This window comes from Stegostoma tigrinum, chromosome 27 (assembly GCF_030684315.1).
Source record: "Stegostoma tigrinum isolate sSteTig4 chromosome 27, sSteTig4.hap1, whole genome shotgun sequence".
NCBI classification, from domain to species: Eukaryota; Metazoa; Chordata; class Chondrichthyes; order Orectolobiformes; family Stegostomatidae; genus Stegostoma; species Stegostoma tigrinum.
This window is the reverse complement of record NC_081380.1, coordinates 9586465-9610902: the sequence shown is the minus strand read 5'-3', so window position 1 is coordinate 9610902 and position 24438 is coordinate 9586465. Positions and strand designations below refer to the sequence as shown.

At 38.8% G+C, this 24438-nt stretch overlaps 1 protein-coding gene across 13 annotated transcripts in view; it reads left to right on the top strand.

The window, feature by feature from the left end:
• LOC125464498 (general transcription factor II-I-like) overlaps nucleotides 1-24438 on the top strand; it is a 224658-nt gene that overhangs the window by 91081 nt on the left and 109139 nt on the right. For 11 of the 13 annotated variants that reach the window (XM_048556894.2, XM_048556896.2, XM_048556898.2 and 8 more), the window contains 9 exons: nucleotides 4438-4509; nucleotides 6066-6249; nucleotides 6925-6983; nucleotides 10618-10680; nucleotides 19405-19476; nucleotides 19563-19746; nucleotides 21931-21989; nucleotides 22459-22533; nucleotides 22829-22909. In XM_048556894.2, coding sequence (XP_048412851.1) covers nucleotides 4438-4509; nucleotides 6066-6249; nucleotides 6925-6983; nucleotides 10618-10680; nucleotides 19405-19476; nucleotides 19563-19746; nucleotides 21931-21989; nucleotides 22459-22533; nucleotides 22829-22909 — 849 coding nt within the window. The remainder of the gene's footprint in view (nucleotides 1-4437; nucleotides 4510-6065; nucleotides 6250-6924; nucleotides 6984-10617; nucleotides 10681-19404; nucleotides 19477-19562; nucleotides 19747-21930; nucleotides 21990-22458; nucleotides 22534-22828; nucleotides 22910-24438) is intronic. The other 2 variants (XM_048556895.2, XM_048556897.2) reach the window with 2 other exon arrangements.

Here is a 24438-nt window from a genome sequence, read left to right as displayed (position 1 = left end):
CCATTTTTTAAAAATTTACCCATGGAATGTTGGATTTGTTGACTGGCCAGTATTTATTACACAACCCTAGTTGCCCTTAACCTGCAGGTGAGCTGCCGCCTTGAACTCCCGCAGTCCACGTGCTGTAGATCGACCCATAATGCCTTTAGGAAGTGAATTCCAAGATTTTGACCCAACCGCAGTGAAGGAACAGCAATATATGTGCAGATCAGGACAGTAAGTGGCTTAGAGGCAAATTTGCAGAGGGTGGTGTTCCCATGTATTCACTGCCCATGTTCTTCTAGATGGAAGTAGTCATGGGTTTGGAAGGTCTAAGACTGAATTTCTGCAGTGCATCTTGAAAGTACTACAGTGCTATTTAATGTCAGTGTTGGAGGAAGTTAATGCATATAGATGTTGATCGTGGGGGATGGTAACACCATTCAATGAATTTCAAGGGTCAGTAGTTACGTTATCTCTTCTTGGAAATGGTCATTGTCTGGCATTTGTGTGGTGCACATGTTACTTGCTCCTCGTCATCCCAAGCCTCGATTATTGTTCAGATCCTTGTTGTATTTGAACAAGGACTGCTTCAGTATACCAGAAATTGCAAATGGTGCTGAATATTGTGCAATTGTCAGTGAACATCCCCACTTCTAATCTTATGGTGGAGGGAACGCCATTGAAGCAGGATCTCCTGCAAAGATGTTCTGGAGGTGCGATAACTGACATCCAATAACCATAACCATCTTCATAAGTGCCACGTATAACTCCAACCAATGGAGAGTCAACCTCGATATTCATTGATTCCAGTTCTGCAAGGGTTCTCCTTGCTGCTACACTGGACCGAATGTGGCCTTGATGTCAAGGGCTGTATCTTATACCTCCCCTCTAGAATTCAGCTGTTTTGCTAGCGTTTGGACCAAGGCGGTAATGAGGTTAGGAAGTGAGCGGCCCTGGTAAAACCCAAACTGGGTGTCAGTAGGTTATTGCTGAGCATGTACTGCTTCATAGCACTGTTGATAACAACTTCTATCACTTTACTGATGATCATGAACAGACTGATGGGGAGGTAATCAGTCATGAATCAGAACATACCTGATTAATTTTCCATGTTGTTTTTTAGATAAGTCAAGCTGTGCTGGAACAGCTTGGCTAGAGGAGCACATGTCTTTGGAGCTATTGCCAGAATGTTAAGCCCCATAGCTTAGCAGTATCCACTGCTGCCTACCGTTTCTTGATATCATGTGGAGTGAATTGAATTGGTTGAACTAGTACCTGTCATGCTGGGATCACTGGAGGAGGGTGACATAGATAATCCAATCTGCATTTCGAGCTGAATACTTAAGCCTCATCTTTTGCACTGACATGTTGGACTTCCTCATCATTGAGGATTGTGGATATTTGTGGAGTCGCCTCCTCCACTGAGTGGTCACTCTTACCGATGCTGTCATGGATAGATGCACCTGAGTTGGCAGATTGGTAACTGAGGTCAAGACTGTTTTTCCTCCATGTTTCCCTCGCCCCATGCTGCAGATCCCATTTTGCAGCTATGCCCTTTAGGACGCCAACAGCTCAATCAGTAGTACTGCTGCCAAGCCAGTAGGTAAACATTGAAGTCCCACCCCAGAGTGCATTTTACACTCTTGACCCCCTCAGCACTTCCTCCAAGTATTGTTCAAGATAGAATATTATATCAAGAGATGGCAATGGTATCTGGTAATCAGCAGGCTTCCTTGCCTGTGTTTAACCTGAAGCATAGGTTTTATAGCGTATGGAGCCAGTGTTGAGGACTGCCAGGGCATCTCCCCCTTGACTATAATCCACTGTGCTGCCACGTCCCCAGGTCAGGACGTAACCAGGGATAGTAATGGTAGTGTCTAGGGCATTTACTGTGAGTATGACTGTCAGGTTGTGTTGCTTGATTAGTCTGAGACAGTTTTACCAATTTTAGCACGAGGCCCTAGATGTTTGTAAGGAGGACTTTGCAGAGTCAACAGGGCTGTTTCTGGTTGATGCCAGCTGTCCATTCATTTTCAATTCTTGGAGAATTTGTAACAATTGAGACAGCCTGAGTGGCTTGCTAGACCATTTCAGAGGGCAGTTAAGTGTCATCCACATTGCTGTGGATTTGGAGTCACACGTAGACCAGACCAGGAGAGGACAGCAGATTTCATTTCCGGAAGATGTTTGGTGATCCAGAAGGATTTTTGCAACAATCGTAAATGGCTTTGTGGTCATTAGTAGATTCTTAATTCCATCTGATGGAACAGGATTTGAACCTGGGTCCCAGAATATAAGCTGAGTTTCTGGAGTAATAGTCTAGCAATAGTACCACTAGACCATTGCCTCCCTTTGTAGACTCTTCCTCCTACAAGCTGAAGTCCCCACCTGCTTCAAGAAGACCAATATCATTCGTGTACCTAAGAAAGCACACGCGGTGTGCCTTAATGACTACTGCCCAGTGGCTCTGACCTCAGTAGTCATGAAGTGCTTCAAGAGGCTGGTCACGGCTCAATCAACTCCAACCATAATCCCCTCAATTTGCCAACTGATGTAACCAAGTCTACAGCGGATGCCATATCCCTAGCTCATCTCTGGAACATGTAGACAACAAAGACACCTAGATCAGACTCCTGCTCATTGACTACAGCTCTGCCTTCAACACCATTATCCCCTCCAGTCTGATTTCAAAACTCCATGACCTTGGCCTCGTCTCTGACCTCCGCTTTCTGACTCTCAGATTGCAATCAGTGAGGTTAGATAATAGCATCTTCTCCAAGGAATGCATCCTTCGCTCTCTTCAGTACTCCCTGCACACCCATGACTGTCTTGCCACATTCTGAATGAATGCTATTTGCAAGTTTGCTGCTGATGCTACTACAGTGGGATGGATATCTAACAGCAATGAGTCAGTTCAGGAGGGTGATAGAGAGCTTGGTGACATTGTGGAATGAGAGCAACCTCTTAACGCCGGCAAAGCTAAAGAACTGATCGCTGACGTCAGAAAGAAAGGAGGAGAACATGCCCCCATCTACATCAACGGAAATGAGGTTGAAAGGGTGGACATCATCAAGTTCCTCAGAGTGGCGATAACTGACAATCTGTCCTGGACGTGCCATGTTGATGTGATGGTCTAGAAGGTACGACAATGCCTCTTCCTCGGGCAGTGCAGGAAATTTGGTATGTCTAAAAGGACCTTTACCAACTTCTCCAGATACACAATTGAAAGCATACTGCCCAGTTGCATAATGACCTGACATGTCAACTGCTGTCCCTGCAGAAGGTGGTATGCACAGCCCAGATCATCATCACGGAAGCCACCCTTCCATTTACACTGCTCGCCGCTGTGGAAAGGCTGCCAACACAATCAAAGACCTATCACGCCCTAGTAATGATCTCCTACAACCTCTTCTGTCAGGCAGAAGATAAAGATGCCTAAACAAGCAGATTCAGGACCAGCTTCTTCTTGGCCATTATTAGACTGTTAAATGGGCACTCTAGCCTCAAATAATGATGATCTTGCAAATGTTCAGCTTTCCTAACCCTGTCTAATGTAACTTGTATAACTCTGTCTTTTGATCTGCCCAACCTTGCTTACTATGATCTGCCTGTACTGCTCCTAAACAAAGCTTTTCACTGTGATTCGCCACATGACAATAAATCAATCAACTCCCTTTTCAGCCTTCTGTCCTACTGAACCTGTTCAATCAATCAGAACATTTATCCCGTTGTCCGCTTTCTACCCACACACAATCCTGCAGCTCTTTCAATGACTGCTGACTAACAAACGTCAGGCTATGTTAATGACCATCTCCTTTTCACTACAAACGTACCTAAGAACCTCTACCAGTTACCACGCGCAGCAACATTGCCGGCCCCGTCTATGACTGGATCTTCTGCCCCTTGGTTCTGCCCCTGTGCTCTGGTTTCAAAAGTTTTCTTTTAGATTACGTTTTTGACCTGTTGATTAATGTAGCCCAGAAGAAATCCATTTATGTATCATTCCCAGATCTCTGAAATAAGTGACCAATTAGTACCCCCCCCACCTTGTAAATATTTTTCCCTCCAGTATTTATCCATCTTAAAAATATCAATTTTTAAAATCTAATATCTGGTTCTTTTTCCAGTTGTTATTAATCTTTGTCTTTAGTTAAGAGTTCTGCCACTAGAATCATTTTCTACTTATTTAAACTAAGACTGTTGGATTTGGGTACTTAAATCAGAACAAGACCAGCTTTCTGTGCTCTCAATGCAGCTGTAAACCTGATTTCCTTTGTAGTATTCTGTTCAATATTCCAAGTCTTCTTAGACTTCAACATCTTCCCAGAATACGTGGTGTGCTTGTTTAAGATTTGCGCTCCCTGGTATTCCATTTTACTGAGAGACTAACCTTGGAAATTATTCACCAATAGGATTACATATGTTTCGAGAGTTCAAAATATTTTCATTTTCCAGCAAAAGAAGAATGGAATACCCGAATCACTAAACTAAGGAGAATGGTTGAAGAACTTTTCAGCAAGAAATATGGTATTTTTTCTTTTTTATAAGTTTTTGTTGAGCTTTAGTCTATGCTGTCATGAAAGTATTTGTTCATCTTTACAAAGTTAAGTTGCTCACTTGATACATGTGTTGATCCTGATGTTCAAAGTTTGGAAAAAGGAACAACTTTACATCTTTCTACTGGTTCTGAGGAATTTCATAGAACGACTGCCCTGCTTTCTTTATTTGGCTTTTCAAAAAATTAGTTATGAAATAGCATAAATTGCTGCATTAAATAATGATCATTTGAAGTCCTTCATGAATTTTTAATTTAAATCTTGTATTGTGCAATGAAAAAGCATGATCAATAATCTTGTAAAGGAACTTTTAAGAAAGAATGATCAGAATATTGCAGAATTTTCTCCTGTGTTTGAAATTTAGTTCAATCAAAACTACAGTCTTGAATCTAAACAAAGGAAACTAAAGGTATGAAGGCAAATTAGCTTTGACAGGTTGGGAAACTGTTGAAAGGTAACTCTGTAGGCAGGTAATGATAACATTTAAACAAAAAATACATTTTTATTGCGTACAAAATCCCAGTAAAGAATGTGTTCCAACTTTGGGTAACAAAACAAATCAAGGATTGTATTCAATTGAATGAAGAGGTCGATAAAGTTGCTTGAAAAGTGCCTGAGGATTTGGAAGATTTTAAAATTCTAAAATCGATGACCAAAAGAATAATGAGGGAAATGGCTATAAACTAGTGTGAAACATTTAAACTACTACACTCAATTTTTTTTTAATGGTTACATAAAAAGGAACTGAGTAACAAAACAAATGTGGGCCCTTTGCAGTTGGACTCAGGATAATTTGGTGGGGAATAAGGAAATGGTAGAGATACTAAACAAATACTTTGTGTCCCTTCTCATCGAAAAAATCGCTAAAAACCTCATGGCAAGTCTAGGGATTGTGTAAATGAGACATTGCAAAATTTTAATTTTACATTTTTAAAAAGCACCAGAAAAAATAATGGGACTTAAAGTAGATAAGTTCTTTGGTCCTGATGATCTGCAGCCTAGAATATTGAAAAATGTGGTTTCAGAAATAATGGATTAATTGGTGGTCATCTTTCAGCATTCTTTAGACTCTGGTTTGGTTTCTGCAAATTGAAAGATGACAAGTGTAATCTGAAACTGCAGCTCTGTTAGCCTTTCATCAGCCAGAGTGAAAATGCTCATCCGTATAATAAAAGACCTGATAACAAGAACTTAGGAAATAATGGTAGAATTAGAAGATCAACACTGAATTGTAAAGGGGAAAATTGCATATAATTCACCCGCTAGAGTTTCTTTCCCTCGCAGGATGTAATTAGCTGAACAGGTACCAGAGGACCAATCTACTTACATTCCAGAAAGCTTTTGATAAAGTACCACATGAAGTTAGTAAACAAAATTTAGAGTGCAGGGGGTTCAGAGGAATATACTGGTATGAGTCAGAGTTGTTTAATGGACAGGATAGGAATAAATGGGTCACTTTGAGTTGGCAGGCTGTGACTAGTGCGAGTTATTGATTTACTGGAATTCTGATGTTTCCCTTGCTCACAGCTGAAGCCATGGGACAAACACAAGCAATGATTGTGCCGTATCGCAAATTTGAATCGCACCCTAAAGAGCTCTATGTCGAGGGCTTACCTGACAACATTCCATTCAGAAGCCCTTCTTGGTATGGTATTCCTAGGCTAGAGAAGATCCTACAAGCAAGTGATCGGGTTAAGTTTGTTATTAAAAGGTTGGTTTAGGTTTTTTTTCAATTGTAGCACTTTTGAGATGGAATTACTGAACTTTAGACTTTGTGTTGATTGAACTTAATTTTTTTTGAAAGTTCTGTCAAAGCAGCACAATTTGGATCACACCTTCCTTATTCCAATAAAAATAGTGAAGTGTCAGCTTCAGGCAAGTGCTGCATTCCGTTAAATGTGCTTCACAGTGGATGGCCATTTTTAATTAGTCATTTTGGAGCACTTACTACCCCTAAATGTGTAAACTGTCCAGTAGGAGATTTATGCTTCAAAGTGCACCCTGTCTCAAGAAATGTTTATGTTGCTTGTGCCGCGTGCTCATCCCAACTTGCTGCAGGTGTGTTGACTACTTAATTAAAATTTAAATAACTTTGTTAATGTTACGATTTCTAAGTCTTGATCACTCAACTCATTTTTTTGGGAAGCTGATTATTGCACAGCATAACACTCATTGTGTAGTACATACTCTGAGTAAACCATTTTGATGTTGTAACTTTAAAGGTTAGAGTAGAGTGTCATTAGAATTTTTTAAAAAAAGGAATAGTTAATAGAAAATTTTAGATTTGAGTTTAATCTATTGGTTGAAACTGAAATCCAGTTTCCATTTCTTTAGTAACTTGGTTCAGAGTTTTATTTAGTCTAATATAATCACATTTTTCTCCCAGATCAGATCTTCTGGTTAATGAGCAAAGTGAATCCAATGTACAGAGATTAAACCTGACAGGTAAGAATACCCCCTCCTGCCCCAAAGCTGTCTTGGTACAAGATATATCAGTGTAGATATTTGAGAGGGCGGTTAATCACTACTTTTTGTCAAGTGATAGTACGCATGTTGTCTATCTTTTTGACATCTGTCATTAGCCATGTCCGTTGGTAATTTGTGGTAAGTTAACAGGTATTGTATTCAGTTCCAACTTCAGTTGATTAACTTTCACACAGCCAATGTGCAGAGACACCTTTAATATCAAATATTTTGTCTCTGCATTCTGTCTACCCTTTCATGGAGTTTTAAAAGAGCCAGTGTATTACTTGTTCCTTAGATTTTGGTATGAGATGCCTGCTGGAATCAAATGGGGTTCTATTTCATTATTTCTTCTTTTTTCTAAACATAGTAAGTGAATTAAGTAGTAATTGACAAGAGGAAAAGAAATAATGAGTTTTATTTACATATCAACTGTGTGATATCTTTTTATTGCGCTGAATGTTATATCTTTCGTGCTCTGCTTTAGTACTATCCTGTCATGGATCAAAAATTTCAGTTTATCCAGCACTGGTTTTACAGTTGTCTTCTAGGTAACTTAAGTTTGTCAATGTATGTTGCTAAGTTTTAAATATTCATGATGTCAAACTGAAGACCACTAATAAGCCAACAGAGTTGGAGAACCAAAATGAGTATAGTAATCTGTTCTAATTTTTTATATTTTGTATCATGCCTGCATTTAAACTGACAAATTTGCATGTTTAAGTGATCTGTTGCTGTTTCATTGAAGGTGCAAATTACCTTTCCACGTCCAAACAGCAGTGGCTATACTTCAGTGGTATTTCAGTATGTTGTGGAACATTCTTGAGACATCATGTGGCTCTGAAAAATACGATATTAGTTCAAGTCCGTTGATTCTTTGTTTTTTGTTCCTTCCAATCTTTCTTACCTTTTGACTACATCAAAGGAACATCTTAAGATATAAATTCATTGGTTCCCAACTCGGCTGAATTCTGGTTATTGAACCGTATTCTGATCTTTACGGTACTAAGTCCACCTGATTTCTCAATGTTAATACATGAAGTATACAGATGTTATTTTACAACTTTTTTGGAAATGTGCATGTGGCAATGTAAATCTACCTGTTGAAACTGTGTAGATTTTTATCTTAGTACTATTTAAGTTAATACACTGATTTCTCAACCATTGGCCTTATTTTCTGGACTAGTGGACCATGAGTTTGCCTGAACTTAGGCTTTTGAGGAAATCCAGATTCAGTTCCAGCTTTTTGGCGCAGTCTTGATTTGTTGTTAATGTTTCATAATGTTTAATTAGGTTGTGTGATCAATTAGGAGCACTTCACTATTTTAGACGATTGAGGCAGGTAAGAGCATCTGTGGAGTGAGAGTGGGGTTGCGTGTGCATCTGAATATTTTCACAGAATGCCAGAATTGGTAGTGCATAAGGAGACCACTTGGCCATTGTACCTGCACAAGTTCTGTGACCACTTCCAAACTTGCACGTTTCCCACGCCCTGCACGCTCCAATCCAAAAATTCATCTGGTACCATCTTGAATTCCTCAATCGAATCTGCTTCCAACTTATTTCCAAGCATGACGTCCTATACTCTCAACTGCTGACTGTGTGAAAATGTTCTTTTTCTTGCATCACCCTTGCTGTATTTGAACATCACTTTCTCATTCTTTTTCCTTTTTATAATAGGAGCAGCTTCTCCTTATCTACTTTATCCAACCCACTTATGATTTGAAGCTGTATCAAATCTCCCCTCTGTCTTCTCTTCAAGGAGCATAGTCACAACTTCTCCAGTCTGTCCTCATGACTGAAGTTTCTCATCCCTGGAACCATTCTTGTAAATTGCTTCGGTACTCTTTCCGATCGCCCTATTATAGGAAAGATGTGGATGCTTTGGAGAGGGTTCAGAGGAGGTTTACCAGGATGCTGCCTGGACTGGAGGGCTTATCTTATGAAGAGAGGTTGACTGAGCTCGGTCTCTTTTCATTGGAGAAAAGGAGGAGGAGAGGGGACCTAATTGAGGTATACAAGATAATGAGAGGCATAGATAGAGTTGATAGCCAGAGACTATTTCCCAGGGCAGAAATGGCTAGCACGAGGGGTCATAGTTTTAAGCTGGTTGGTGGAAAGTATAGAGGGGATGTCAGAGGCAGGTTCTTTACACAGAGAGTTGTGAGAGCATGGAATGCGTTGCCAGCAGCAGTTGTGGAAGCAAGGTCATTGGGGTCATTTAAGAGACTGCTGGACATGCATATGGTCACAGAAATTTGAGGGTGCATACATGAGGATCAATGGTCGGCACAACATTGTGGGCTGAAGGGCCTGTTCTGTGCTGTACAGTTCTATGTTCTGTGTTCACATTATTTTTTCTCTTTTTTCCCTTATATCTAACGTACATTGGCATGAAAATTGAATTGAATGAGCAATTGTGGCTGAGAGCTTTTTATTACATTTGCTATTAGATTGTGCAAAGTCTGTGTTAACAGAGGGGACATTCAGTGAAATATAAGTAAAGCACATTGGAATGTCATGATCTTTGTACCTTACCTGGAAATGTGAATCGGTCAAGTGTGCAAGAATTTTTTTTAGGGGTGGGGAGCACTGGTGAGTAACTTGTAGTTTACTATTTTCACTGGGCTGTTGATTTTTTTTTTGATGTTTTTGACCACAGTATGAATGGAAATTTGTAAAGGCAAATCCTGAGTATATTCAGACTGTTTCTCTGTTGTTCCCTCACTTGTTTCCAGCCATGCTATTCATTTCCATGATTCAATCTAGCTTTCATTGTGAAGTTAGTTTAAATTCCAGAATAAAACATGCTAAATTTCTAAAGCGTATGGTCTGTCTTTAAATTCTTAGGAATGATAATTGTAAACTTGTGAATATTTGCAAATTAAAGTATAATGCTGTACAAATTACTGAAGCAATGTACTGCATTTTAGTAAAGGTAGTTTAGATAAAGCATACTGCTTTACTGGATATCAAAACTGGTAAATTAGAACTACAAAGGTTCTGACCCAAAATGTTTTGTTAATGTAAATTTAATATATATACTTGGAGTAACACAAATGTGTCTATATTTAATTCTTTTCTCAGTCTGTCCTTTAATGGAAAATTGATTTTGAGCTATTTTACCAATTATTTCATGTTGGTAAAAATGTTTGCCCATAATGAACCATTTTTTTTCAACAGTTCAATGGAGCTGTGCTTAAAATGTTTCTTAATTTCATTCTGTCAACTTTCTGCACTTCTGTTGACATTTGTTTCTTCTCTCAAATTTTATGAAAGAAGATTTTTTCAAAAATGTATTGTTTTAGGCTTTGTAGAAATTTATTTTTAAATTGTAATTAGGTTATTAAGAATCAGTCTCTCTGGTAGCAACAGAGGCAAGTTTAGGAGAAGCTGTGTTGTGAAAAAGGTCATTGGTTTCCTCTCTAGCTTCAGGTATACCATTGTATGCATTTGCAATTGAAAATCCTTCATGTTGACATTTGAAATGGCCCAGAAACACTGTTGTGGCTCTCTTGGCTTTATATTCCATGCTGATTCATCTGTATCTTCAGGCTATACGTATGGCTTTATTTTTGTATTTTCCTTACTGCATTGTACTTTCTGATTTATGCAGGTTCTGGCCCTAACACTGATCATTTTAGGGACAGACTGATGCCATCTTTTGCTGATGCTGCAGGTACCACGCACTGTTTTTAATCAATGGCACTTTCATGTTTCAGCACACAAATGTCATTATCTGAACCTTGTCATACTTTTTCTGGTGCAACTAGAAAGGCAGTGCATTATAATTTTGCTTTAGTAGTGCTTAACTAATGATTGTCACACCTAAAGGAGTGTTTAGTAAAACAAACTGAAGAACTCAACAGCATGTGGTATCAGTCTGTTTCTAATAAAATAAACATACATGAAATGGACTTAGTGCATGTATTTTTGTAAGCCGCACAAGTTTTGCATAATATCCATATTCATTCCTCAGGAAGAAGAATCAGTGTCTAAAGTTAACATAGGTTGGAATCTGTAAGGCCTTGTCATGGAATGAAATGTAGCTGCACTAAAGCTAAAACCAACATGCAAGTTCATTATCCATTTTAGTTTTTGAAACGTACTTAACCTCAGCTCAATATCACTTGTTACAAGCTTCTGATAAAGATTTGTGTTTTTTAAGCCAGTCATTCAGTTGTTGCCCTCTGCAGCAGGGTAGATTTGGTTTCTGATTTTAATTGCAGTAAGACTTTTCCATATACTTATTTCATATTCCGACAACTAACAGATGGGATAACATTTGCCTTTCTTAGCATCTCATGGAGGCTGTTAACTATATTGATATAAAGCACAACTAGTTTGTGGATGACTCTGCCTCTTATAGCTATTTCCTCAGAAAGAAACTAACTTCTGAGTTGAAGTAAAAAAATTTCTTTAACCTGTAGTTTATAATAGCACTTGTACAACATGGCATAATATAAAATGGAAAGTGGTTTGCAAGTTTTATTATATCTAAAGTAAGTTCAGTAATTTTGGCGTGGCCAAAAGCTTAACTCACTTGTCCTGTTACATGTTGGATTCAGAAATTGGGCTCCTCGAGCATTGTTTGTATTTCAGCATAGTACAGAAAACAGTGTTCGAATTAAATCAATGTTTCTTCCGAAAGCTTGAAGTGTTTCTCAAGTTAGGATGAATCCTTATATAGCTGTTTGGCAGCAAGAATTTGAGTATTACTATAAACAACAGGTTTTTTCCAAAGCTTTCCATCTTCTCCGCATCAGGGTAATTTTCAAGAATACCAATGCAAGGGGAGAAACCAATGTCAAATTTATGACTGAACAGCCACACCAATATAAAATTTACCAAAAAGGCAATAACTTAGGAGTTGTATAACTTAGTATAATGGCTGATGATTGGGGGTGGGAGACAGTTTTAGGGAACTTGTTAGAATCCCAATATGTTATGTGTATACCCAGATGTTTCAGGGATGCTTCTACCCTCCTCCAATATATATGGGCAAATTGCTTGGGGATTTGTGTAACCAGGACTCGGTGTTGCCTATTTTTAAAATTCTGTTTTCAATCTGTCACCTGGAAAGCTGAACTACTTACCAAGTTTTGACTTGTCTGGGGTATCCAAGTAACTAAATAGCTTCCAGATGCATGTTACTGGACAGTTGCAGTAATTAATTATGGTTACACTTTCTGTGTTACAGTTCAGTGCTACATTGTAATATTCAGTATTAAAAGAGCTATATTAATCAGATTGAGGTTGAACACAAGCCCAACAAACTTCCATTTTTAGCAGCATCAATTAGCTTTGTCAGGAGTTCTGTCTGAATCATGACTCCAATGTTGTGCTGTATAGTATGAGACTAGGTGGATGATCTTCAATGCCACGATTATACAACTATTTAGCAAGTAAACCTTTCTATCCTTGATCACTGGTAAGCTTTGTTAATTGCAACAGTTGTCTTTTAAATAAGACTTCCTGCTTTATAAATCAGGTAATTTGCTGTAATGAATATCATTTTGTTGCTTGCAGTTTTTTCTGGAGTATGTCTGTCTGCTGCCAATTATCAATAGCTGTCTTATCTTTTCTTTCCAGGTTTATAGGTGGTACTTTTGAACACACTTGCTGTATTTCTTGTGCATCAGTTTAACTTTCCAAAACCACCTAATGTTCTAAGCCTTTCTGTAAAAATATGGATATTTAAATATAAATAGCTCTATTTTTAAAAATTGGTGGCAGCCTAGCCATGAATTAATTTTTCCAGAGCAAAAGTATTTGAAATAGTCCTATTTAATGGACCCACACCTAAATACTTTATAGGTAATTGTAAATATCAGTTCAACTTTGCTGCATTTTTGTACATTCATAATGTGGAAATATTAAAACTCAGCTGCTAATGGATTTTCTATGGGGAATTCACGTTTGAGCAATTAAGAGCCAGAATTTTGTTAAGAAATTTACTTTAATATTTTGCAAAATATTAAACATGTAGTTAAATTGACGTATAGTTGGGATACAGAGGAGCATTTTCAAATTGGCAACCTGTAATTAGTGGACTGTTAAAGGGATCAGTGTTAGGGCCGCAGTTATTTGTAATATGTTAATAACTTGGATGGGAGAAGTGAATGTGCTACTACCAAGTTGTACAGATAACAAATATAAGTGGGATGGCGAGCAATGTGGCTGACGGAGCCTACAGAGGGGTATAGACAAGTCAGTGAGAGAGTGGGTGAAAACTTGGTATTTGGAACATATTGTGGGAAAATATGAGGGTGTTCACTTCTGGACAGGATGAACAGAAGAACTGAAAAGTGTTTAAAGGAGAAAGACTACAGAAAACTGCAGCAGAAAGGAATTTTAACTTCCTTCATGCTTTCACTTATGGAATGTGGGCATCACTGGCTGAGCGATCCCTGGTTGCCTTTGATAAGGTGGTGTAAGCTGCTGCCTTGAATTGCTGCAGTCTAGTTGATGTAGATACATTTGACCCAATGACACTGAAAGAAATTCAGCAGGTAATTGGGAAGGCAAATGGACTATTGGCCCTGCCTAAACTATAAAAGATACTAGTCAGACTACAGAATAGGTGAGCATTTTCCATTACGTTTATCTAAGAAAAATGCGCTAGCTTTGGAAGCTGTTGATGGTCTCATCTGTTTAAGAATTGCCAAGTTGATCCTGGAAATGGAGGGATTTTCATGAGGAGAGGTTGCATAGGTTTGGTTTCTGCTCATTGGAGTTGAGAAGAATGAAGGAACATCTTATTGGTACACCTAGGATACTTAGGGCGGGGGTCGGTGGTGTTTGATAGGGTAAACGGAGAGTCATTGTTTCTCTTGAGTGTCTAGGGATATAATCTCAAAATAGGGCCAACCATTTAACACAGGTGAGGAGGAATTTCCTCTGCAACTGGTGAATCTGGTAAATTGTTTATCACAACGGGCTTTAGAGGCTAGGCCATTAAGAATATTCAAGACTGACAAAGGTTTTTAATCAGTAAGGGAATTGCTGGTGTAGGAAAACAGCAGAAAAGTGTAGGTGTGAATTGTCAGTTGAGTAATGACTGCATTGAATGATTGGACTGGCTGAATGGCCCACTTCTGTGCCTTACTGAATCCATCTTGCATCTCTTATTTTAAACAAAATAATGAAAATATTGCTAATTCTGGAAATCTGAAATGAAATAATGCTGGAAATATGAAGTAGGCCAGAAAGCATCTGTGGAGAGAAACCGATTTAACATCTCCAGCCAAAATGACGTTTTGGAGACATGAGATCTGTTGAAGACATATTAGGACTCTGAACTAATACATTAATTCTGTTTCACTTGCTTTTATTTTGCTTAACCTCAATGAGTATTGTCTAATCAACTCAACTTGTTCAGAGATGTAATTGTATGTAGACTTAAACTCAGGCCTCTTAGTCTAGAGGTAGGAAAACTACCACTGCTCCAAAACAGCCCCTTGGGTACTTCTATAAACTTATTCACAACTTCCAAATTATAATCATTGGCTGTCCTTCAACTTGAGGATGATGTCTACTCCATTGTAAGTTTCTGCTGTGGGTCTTCTCATATTGGACCAGGTTGACTCTTGAACTGATGGCGTTGTATCTTAAAGTTTAATGGACATGTCGTAATCACTCAGATGTTAACAAGTTCCACGCAGTCATTAATGACCAATACTTAAGTGATTCTGTGAGAGGTAGGATTCTGTGCTTTGAGGCATTTTCTTTGAGCTCTTGTGGAATGTAGGTTATTTAAGTTACGAAACCAGGACCTGGCATTGAAGATGTTTGGCAGCTGTCAGGACATTCAGTCCAGTCCACCAGTGTTTGTTTTGCAGGATGTTATGTCTGAATGCTTGAGGATGACATCTGGAAGAGCGGCAGCATTTGTTCAGATGTTTAACTGTACTATTGGAGGATGTGATAGAGATATTCTTGATGGACTTTTTCTCTTGCACTTCGCTTATGTGCTGTCCAGGTCTTTGTGCGTATATGTGGTGACATCAAATGCTGTGTTGTTGAGTTGGGTAGATATGTAGACATTTGTTAAACAATTGCTGGTATTGTCTGGATCAGCTGTTAGCCTTTACAGTATTGCATCTTCTGACCAATGATAGGCATTTGAGAGAAGTAGTTCCCAAGGTCTGGAAAGTGCTCAATATATTCCAAAATGTGTCTCAATGTATGGGAGGTGGAATATTTGGTTGACTGCATAAGAGTTTTGTTTTCATAGCCCTTTGACTTGCTCAGTTCCTTGTATGCTGAATTGAAGAGTTTGAGTGTCTTGCAAATTTGTGCAGAGTGGACAATGATTGCTCCTCACTCCTGACACTCTGCACAAATGTCAGTGGGGTGGTGCTAGAAAACTGCACTCCAGAGGAGTTCTCAATAGTAAACAGGCAAAGGAAGACACTGTCTCAGCAGCTGTGTGTGTAATTTATATTGAAAAGTATCAGGTAACAATCATGTTCTTGCCTAACCTATTATAATTATAAAGTCAGGCATTTTTGATGCAGTTCCGTTATTCTCTGCAATACCCTGAATTGTTCAGATTTTCCTTTTGCACGTTATCTCTTTGGATTTAACAGACCTTTTCCGGACTCTCTCAACCTCCAGAATATCATGTTATCAAGTTGTAGGTCACTTCAATTTCTATTTTCAGTTAACATGAACATTGAACCTTCTGACTTAGCCTAACTGGATTCCTCAAACTTTTATTTTCCCTCGCTTGTGATTTAACATCTGCACGAGATTCTCTCCCTTTCCCAAGATGTTTTAAAAATTACATCAGAAATCTGAGTTATTAATATTTACTTGCCAATGGAGCTTCTGTTTGATGGATTGAACATCAAGACAAACTTATGTTGATACTTTCTTGATGAATTCATGCTCATGAAAATCTTCCCAGGGCCGATGGCCTGTTCTCACCAGCAAACTTAAGTGATAGTAGCACCCCTTTCCTATACAGTGTAGAAATAAGATTTCTTTTTCTGAGCGAAAAGTGTATAATTAAAATAAACTTTATTTCTTTAAGTCTCTGAATATTATGGGAGACCTGTGACAAGCTGCTCACTACTAAATAATTACAATTTCTCTGATTTTAAAGTCATTAGTATGCCAACGCAAGTTAAAATTTGTCCAGAGTGAGAGAGATGCAAAATTTTGTTTGTTCTGAGAATGTGAAGAAGAGAGTTATCTGGCTTGGTAAAAACCTCCCTGTCTGACTTTGCAAGGAGAACCACGATCCCTGTAATAGAACCAGCTCCTCCTCACTGAGTTATACGCGCAGCTGGCAAATGGTTACATTTTATTCTGAACTTTGTAGCTGTAAGGTTGGATAGATGTATAGCCTGTCTATGATCTCTCAAGTTCTGATAACCTATAAAACATTTTTGTTAATTTATTAATTAACTGTTACTTTCTTTTCTTTTATGTAGTCCCCCAGACCATAATCATGTCAAATTTGAACAGACTACCATATATGCTTCAAAATGTATTCCTTGGGTCTGCCGCTCGTAAATTTTAAACTTTAAAATTATTTGAGTCACAGTAGCAGTACTAGAAAGTTTTGAAGGAGACAGTTTTCAAGTATTTGACCAAGCACCACTCATCTAATTTTAAATGAGATGAACACTTTTAAAAAAACAAATGGTTTTAAATGGATTGTACCAAGTTTGGCTCCAGCCAAGAGCAAAGTATAGCTTCCCACTTGGTCTTGGCTCTATTATACGCAGAACAAATTACCCTGAAAAGAGAACTTCATGGTTCTGTAAGACTGCCAAATTTGCTGATCTCTAGCGAGTTTTCCATCATATGAAACAACTTGATCTATAATTGTCATAAAGAAGGAATAGAGGTAAAAAACTAACACTTTGTAAAAGAAAATTAATGAAATTGAACCTCTCTTTTTCCCATTCCATCGCATCTGGTAATGAAAAGGCTGCCTTCAGTGAATTATGTCTGACTTGACCAATCAAATGTAATTAAACTGCAATCAAATCATTTTGTAACTATGATAGATTTGGTTAGATTCCAGTTTGGCTTTAGAAAGTTATCCTGCAGCTGATTTATATGATATTGTAACTTTATAATCCTCAGAATTATTGGATGTAGTATTTCAAAAGTAAATCACTATCTTTGAAACAGACTACATCAGTGGCACACAAACGGAAGTCACTGGAGAAACCCAGCACGTCATGCAGCATCGGTGGAAGGAAAGCAGGGTTATTGTTTCAAACCCAGTGACTCTTCTCTAGAACTAGAGGCAGCTAAGAAAGGTGGTATTTACGTTGATGATGGGGACAGAGAGAAAGAGTGAAGTGGAGGGGAGAGAGAAGAAAAGTTAGGCATACAAAGAGTTGTTGATAGTAAGCCAGGGAAGGAGAGAGACTATAAAGGTAACAGTGAAGGCTGTGAATTGATGAAAATATGTTGACTGTGCTGAAAGCAACTCGTCATTGACAGTTTCAGCAAGGAGGGGTTTAGTAATAGACCCGAAGAGAGAGCCTGGTTTTGACATTATTAAACTTGATATTGAGTTCTGTCCTAGACAGAATATGAGGTGCTGCTTGTCCAGCTTGTATTGTCTCACTGAAGAACTGCAACAAACGAGAAACGTTAGCCAAGGGATACGGTGCTGAGTGGAAGTGGCGGTCATCTGAAAGATCGGGGTTATGTACGGATAGAATGTAGATGTTTTGCTGAGTGGTCTCCTGGTCTGTATGTTGTCTGGCCAGTGTAGAGAAGGCAGCGTGGGGAGATTGAATGAAGTGCAGGTAAATCACTGTTCCAGCTGGAAGGTGTGTCTGGGGCCTTGGATAGTGAGGAGGGATGTGGTCAATGGGCAAGTATTATGCCTTCTGCACTTGCAGGAGAAGGCTCCTTGGGGGTATTGAGAGATTTTGAGAATGGAGAAGTGGACCAGGGCACTGACAGAGGGCGATGTGTGTCCGGTGGTGGCGCCTCACTGGAGGTGTCAGCTGATGGCCATTTGGATGTGGAGGCTGGTGGGGTGGAAAGTAAGGACCAGAGGAACCTTATTGTCATTGGACAGGGAAGAGAAAAGGTGAAGGCAGAATCGTAGGGAATGGGTCAGATGTGTTTAAGGGTCCTATCCACCACTGAAGCAGAGAATCCTCAGTTGAGGAAAATGGTAAACAATTTTGAAGTCCCCCAGAGAAAGATGAGTCATCAGAACAGATGCTCCATATCTGAAAGAATCACATCTTTAGTTTTTCAGTTTTGGAACAAAATATAACTGTAATTTCAACAAAATATTCTTACCAGGTATGTCTCAAATCTGTTGTTTGTACTTCGCAGCATAAAATTGGAATATGTCATTTTGAAAAATGTTCATTTGGTTGTGAGTTGATGTGATGGTTATATGTTAATGGAACCAAATAGAAATTAATAAATGTGATATGAACATCTGTGATCTACTTAGGTTGAGCAAAGCTACAAGGATTGGGGAAAGGACTGCCACTTTAATGTAATGGAACTAGTGATATGACTGTTACCCTATTACACTTTTTCAACTGAATTCCTCCTTCGAGAAGTTGAGTACATTACGCATATAATTGTCTAAAGGTTAATTCAACATTAAGTTCAATCTTGTTGAAAACTGTAGGACATTACAAGTCCCTGTTGCCAATAATTAGAATTCATGAATATACAAATCTAGATCAACATGCATGAAATAATAGGTTATTGAAGATTGTGTGCAGTAATAAGTAAGAATAGCTGCACTGCATAGTGTTAAATATCCATGAAACATTGAGACAGACTGATATTACTTCTCTTAATGTTTGGACTGTGTACCATGAGAATTGTACGTTTTCGAGGCTTTGTTCGATACATACAGAAAATGTTTAGGTATTGGTTTTGTTTCCATTGTGCAAGGTAAAATTCATGAACTATGTGGTACACGACTACTTGCTGTCTGTTATGTTGATCTTCCTTGTACAGATATTTTCTGGAAGTATCGGACAGAGTCCACAGTTGCTAATGATGATTTGTATGAATATAGTAGATTTTATCATTTTAAAAGTAGCTAACTTTCTGTTAGTACTAACAATGAACTTCTGTAGTGTTTAATAGTTCCAAATCTGTTGTATTGACTCTAATGACAGTTTAATACTAAAGTGCGCCATGTGCTGCAATACTGTATGTGAAACATGCTCTAATGTGACTAGCTTTTACACATAGTACACAATGTAAATGAACAATGCCTATCATAATGAGCTGTTTGCTGTCTTAAATTATAAATCCAAGTATGTATTTTTATGAAGAGTGATATGTTGTACCACCTACTGCATTTCTGTAATTTTGAAATTGCTAATCATCTTCAGTAAGCAAGTTTTTAAGGGAGAAAAAGTTAATGTGCCACTTTAAATTATTCCAGGGAAAGAAGATTGGAATATCAGAATTACTAAACTAAGAAAGCAGGTTGAGGAAATATTTAATACAAAATTTGGTGAGTTGCGTTCTGACATTTTGTACTGCCAATTTTTGAAGTTGGTTATTGAACTCTTTGGCATAATGGTTTACTTTTGCCTGCAGCTGAAGCTCTGAACCTTCCAGAACCAGTGAAGGTTCCATATCCATTATTTGAATCCAATCCACAACATCTCTATGTAGAAGGGCTGCCAGATGGAATTCCGTTCAGAAGCCCTACGTGGTTTGGAATACCTAGACTAGAAAGGATCATTCGAGGAAGTGCAAAAGTAAAATTTTTTGTAAAAAAGTAAGACTTTCCTTTTGGTTTGATACAATTTTATGTCTAACTGTGGTATAACCAAAGAAACGAGAGGGGACTTGAAACAAAGTAGTGCGGTTGAACTGGGGTAATGTGAAGGATCACATGAGTTGTGTTAAACCAAACAGAAAAGACAAGGCAGTAGAATGGAGTAATAGCATGGGTAATGATAACTAACATGGTAGGAAAGGACACTATAAAACTGGAGGGTGCACTAGAAAATGCTAGAGTTTGGAAGAATGATAAAATGACAGGAATAAAGGCTTTTTATCTAAATGTGTCCCACACTTGTGACAAAGCTGATGAATTGATAGCAGAAAGAAAAATGACTTTGTGGCTTGATGACCATTTCAGAGATGCATGGCGTAAGTACCAAGGTTAGAGCCTAAGTATTCAAAGGCTTTTGATATTTCAGAAGGACAGAAAGCAAGGAAAAGATGATGGTGTAGCATTGTTAATTAAAACTTTAACATGTGGGAACTGTCACTTATCTAATGCTCCTCCTCTTGAATTGCTGCCTTTCTCCATAAATCTTGATTCCTGTACTGCTTAAGATCTGTCTATCTCAGCCTTAAATATACTTAATGACCCACTTTTAGTAGTCCCTTGTGTTAAAGAATTTCACATGTTCACTAGAGACTCAGAAGAAATTCTTCCTCATTGTCTTAAATGTGTGACCTCTTGTTCTGAGAGTAGCACTTCAGGTCCTAGACTCTTCCACAGGATTAACAATTTTCTCATCTACTTGGAGACAATAAGGACTGCAGATGCTGGAAGCCAGAGTCTATAGGTGTGAGGCTGGAAAAGCACAGCAGGTCAGACAGCATCAGAGGAGCAGGAAAGACAATGTTTTGAGCTGGAACCCTTTGTCAGGACTTCCACCTATGTCATCTAGCTTGTCAAGCCCCCTAAGAATTTTGTATGTTTCAATAATCTAGTGTTTCATTCTTCTAAATTTACAGTCAGTAGAGGCCTAACTTCTTGATCTCTCCACACAAGAGATTCTCTCCATTCCTGGGATCGATCATGTGATCCTTCTCTGGACTGCCTGCAATGCCAGTGTTTCTTCCTTAGCAAAGCCTGTCAAATGTTATACTCCATCCCCTTTGCAATAATGGCCAACATCGCATTTGTCTTCCCTACTAGCCATTGAACTTGAATGCAAGCTTTTTGTGATTCATGATTGAGGACACCCAATTCCCACTATCCTGTGGCTTTCTGCAGTCTTTCTCCATTTAAGTAGCCAGCTGTTAAACAATAGCCAGCTCTAGTGAGAGATAATATTCAAAGATTAAGATGTAGGATCAGTATGGGTAAAGATAAATAACAAGTTTAATAAGTCAGTTGTGGGTGTAGTTTGTAGGCTTAGAGAATAAGAGAGAAATAATTGTAGGTGATTTTGGGCAAAGCAGATTGACAAAACTAATGTGGAAGCTGAATTAATGGTGGATTCAGGCAGGGGTATTGGATCATAGGTTCTGTTGCAAACCAAGGAACAGCCTGTTTTATACCTAGTAATGTAAATGTGACAGGATTAATTAATGAACGCGTAATGAAGTCCCTGGCAGCAGGATCATAACATGATATAATTCCGCATTTGGTTTGAATGTGAAAGTGTTTGAGACTTCGAGTCTTATCCTTTTAATTGCCTGCCCTTATTGGGACAGGATTCATTAAACTGAACTGGGAAAATGTTTTGACAGGTGGAAAGTAGCAGACATATTAAGGAGATATTTCATAACTCTCTGCAATGATCTATGCCAATCATAGTTACAATGGCATTTCTTTCCCATTACAGTCTCTAACTAAGGAAGTTGAGAACAAAGAGTGACCATTTAAAGGGGTTGGATGAATGTAAAACCGTTGCAAGCAGGAAGTACCCTTCAAGACAGTTGTGGAGCTTGGCTCACTCAGTATTCGAGTTAGAATTTTAATGATCTAGGAGGTTAAGGTATAGGTGACCGACAGGAAGGCTGAGTCAAGCCCACAGTTGGATCTAACATGAATTTTATGTAATGATAGAGCAAGCTGAAGAGGCTGAATACCTAACCTACTCCTCTTTATTGTAAAAGTACGATTATTTGGTTATTTTCCTGTGGTAAATGTGGGGTGGTAAATGTAATTAATTTTTTATTAAACTGCTCAATACTAATTGCAAAGCTTATCAACTAGGCCAGAACTTGTGGAGCCTCACCTCCCTGATAGATTGAAGAAAGGAAAACGCACCGATGGTAAGAATCTAGATACCTTTGTATAAATAATAATGTCCAAGGCCGGAAGCCAGGGAAATTCTTCCTTGCTTCTCATAAATGTCAAAAGTGTGGAAGTTAATTCATTGAAGAATTTATATCTTTCTTTGAAGGAAAGTATAATTTGGACATGTTGCTCAATATAGAATTTTTGTTAATGCAACCAACAATAATTTTTTTCATGATATTGTTAGTTCTTGTGATTTTATGTTCCTACTGTAATTCTAGTGCATGACCAGTGTTGGGGTTAATCTGTACCGTTCCATGGAAAGAGCCAGTTTTACCAGGAGGGTGTGGAGTTGTCGCAGGTTCAGAATGAGTAATCATTTTTACTGGTCTTACTTTCCTGTCTGGGACTTTGCATTAATCTTAAATTTTAAAGGCCTTTAATGTGCTCTGGATATGTTTCACTTGAAATTGGATTTAGACTATCCAAATTCATTTCACTTAGGAACCCCACCCAGCAACAGAGGGAGGAGGCGTGTTTCCCGTCCACCAGAGCCGAATTTAGCACGAACCGTTAAAGGTGAAAGGACCATATTCCTAACCTCCTACAGTATCTAACAGTAATTAGTTGTGTTTGGTATTTTGTTCTGGAAATAGGCCATGAGTAATTTCTGTTCAAAATTTGTTTTAATGTTTAAAACAGTGATCTCTACTTCTCTGCGACACCCACTTTAATGGACAGTTAACACACACCAGGGGAATTGTGACATGTACAGCATTTAGAACTAAAAGGAAACACTATTCTGGGGGATACATGCTGTGTTAAAATATTTCCTGTAACACTTAATTTCGGTGTACTGCTTTCTGTTGTTCAGACTCCAGCAGTTCTGCACCAGAGAAGGTTTCCCAAGTAGCAACGACTCCAAGTAGCCCAGAGATAGAAGTTACCATTGAAGGTATTTTTATTTTTGTTTGTACTGCATGATGTGTTGCCTTCTGGCGTATCAGGGAATGGTGTGGCCTTCCAAGTATACTAGAAATTACAGTTTTAGTTCTATTTTTTGGAAGACTGTTTTTTTTAATAAGTGCTTCTAGACATCCTGCCTTCACAAGATGATTTTACTCTAATTCGTAGTAGCTCTTGCTGGAAGGAGCTTGGAACTTTATGGATGGCCTTTGGTACATTGCATTGTTTAGGCTGGTAAAGCATTAGCAGTAGCCTTGCACACGTTTGGCCTCTTAATTTCTTTATTTGGGTAAACAGAATATAAGACCATAAGACATAGGAGTGGAAGTAAGGCCATTCGGCCCATCAAGTACACTCCGCCATTTAAATCATGGCTGATGGGCATTTCAACTCCACTTCCCTGCACTCTCCCCGTAGCCCTTGATTCCTTCCGAGATCAAGAATTTGTCGATCTCTGCCTTGAAGGCATCCAACGTCCCGGCCTCCACTGCACTCCGTGGCAATGAATTTCACAAGCCCACCACACTCTGGCTGAAGAAATGTCGTCTCATTTCAGTTTTAAATTTACCCCCTTTAATTTTAAGGCTGTGCCCACAGGTCCTAGTCTCCCTGCCTAACGGAAACAACTTCTTAGCATCCACCCCTTCTAAGCCATACATTATCTTGTAAGTTCCAGTAGATCTCCCACATCACTGCTTTTATATTCCAACTCTCTTGAGATAAACGACAACATTACATTCCTTTTCTTAATTACGGACTCGACCTGCAAGTTAACCTTTAGAGAATCCTGGACCAACACTCCCAGATCCCTTTGTACTTCTGATTTGTGAATTTTCTCACCGTTTAGAAAATAGTGCATGCCTGTATTCTTGTTTCCAAAGTGCAAAACCTCACATTTACTCACATTGAATTTCATCAGCCATTTCCTGGACCACTCTCCTAAACTGTTTAAATCTTTCTGCAGCTTCCCCACCTCCTCAGTACTACCTGCCTGTCCACCTATCTTCGTATCATCGGCAAACTTCGCCAGAATGCCCCCAGTCCTCTCATCCAGATCATTAATATATAAAGTAAAGAGCTGCGGCCCCAACACTGAACCCTGCGGGACACCACTCGTCACTGGTTGCCATTCTGAAAAAGAGCCTTTTATCCCAACTCTCTGCCTTCTGTCAGACAGCTAATCCTCAATCCAAGCCAGTAGCTCACCTCGAACACCATGGGCCCTCACCTTGCTCAGCAGCCTCCCGTGAGGCCCCGTATCAAAGGCCTTTTGGAAGTCTAGATAGATAACCTCTACTGGGTTTCCCTGGTCTAACATACTTGTTACCTCTTCAAAGAATTCTAACAGGTTTGTCAGGCATGACCTCCCCTTACTAAATCCATGCTGACTTGTTCTAATCTGACCCTGCACTTCCAGGAATTTAGAAATCTCATCCTTGACAATAGATTCTAGAATTTTACCAATTACCAAGGTTAGGCTAATCGGCCGATAATTTTCCATCTTTTTGCCTTGATTCC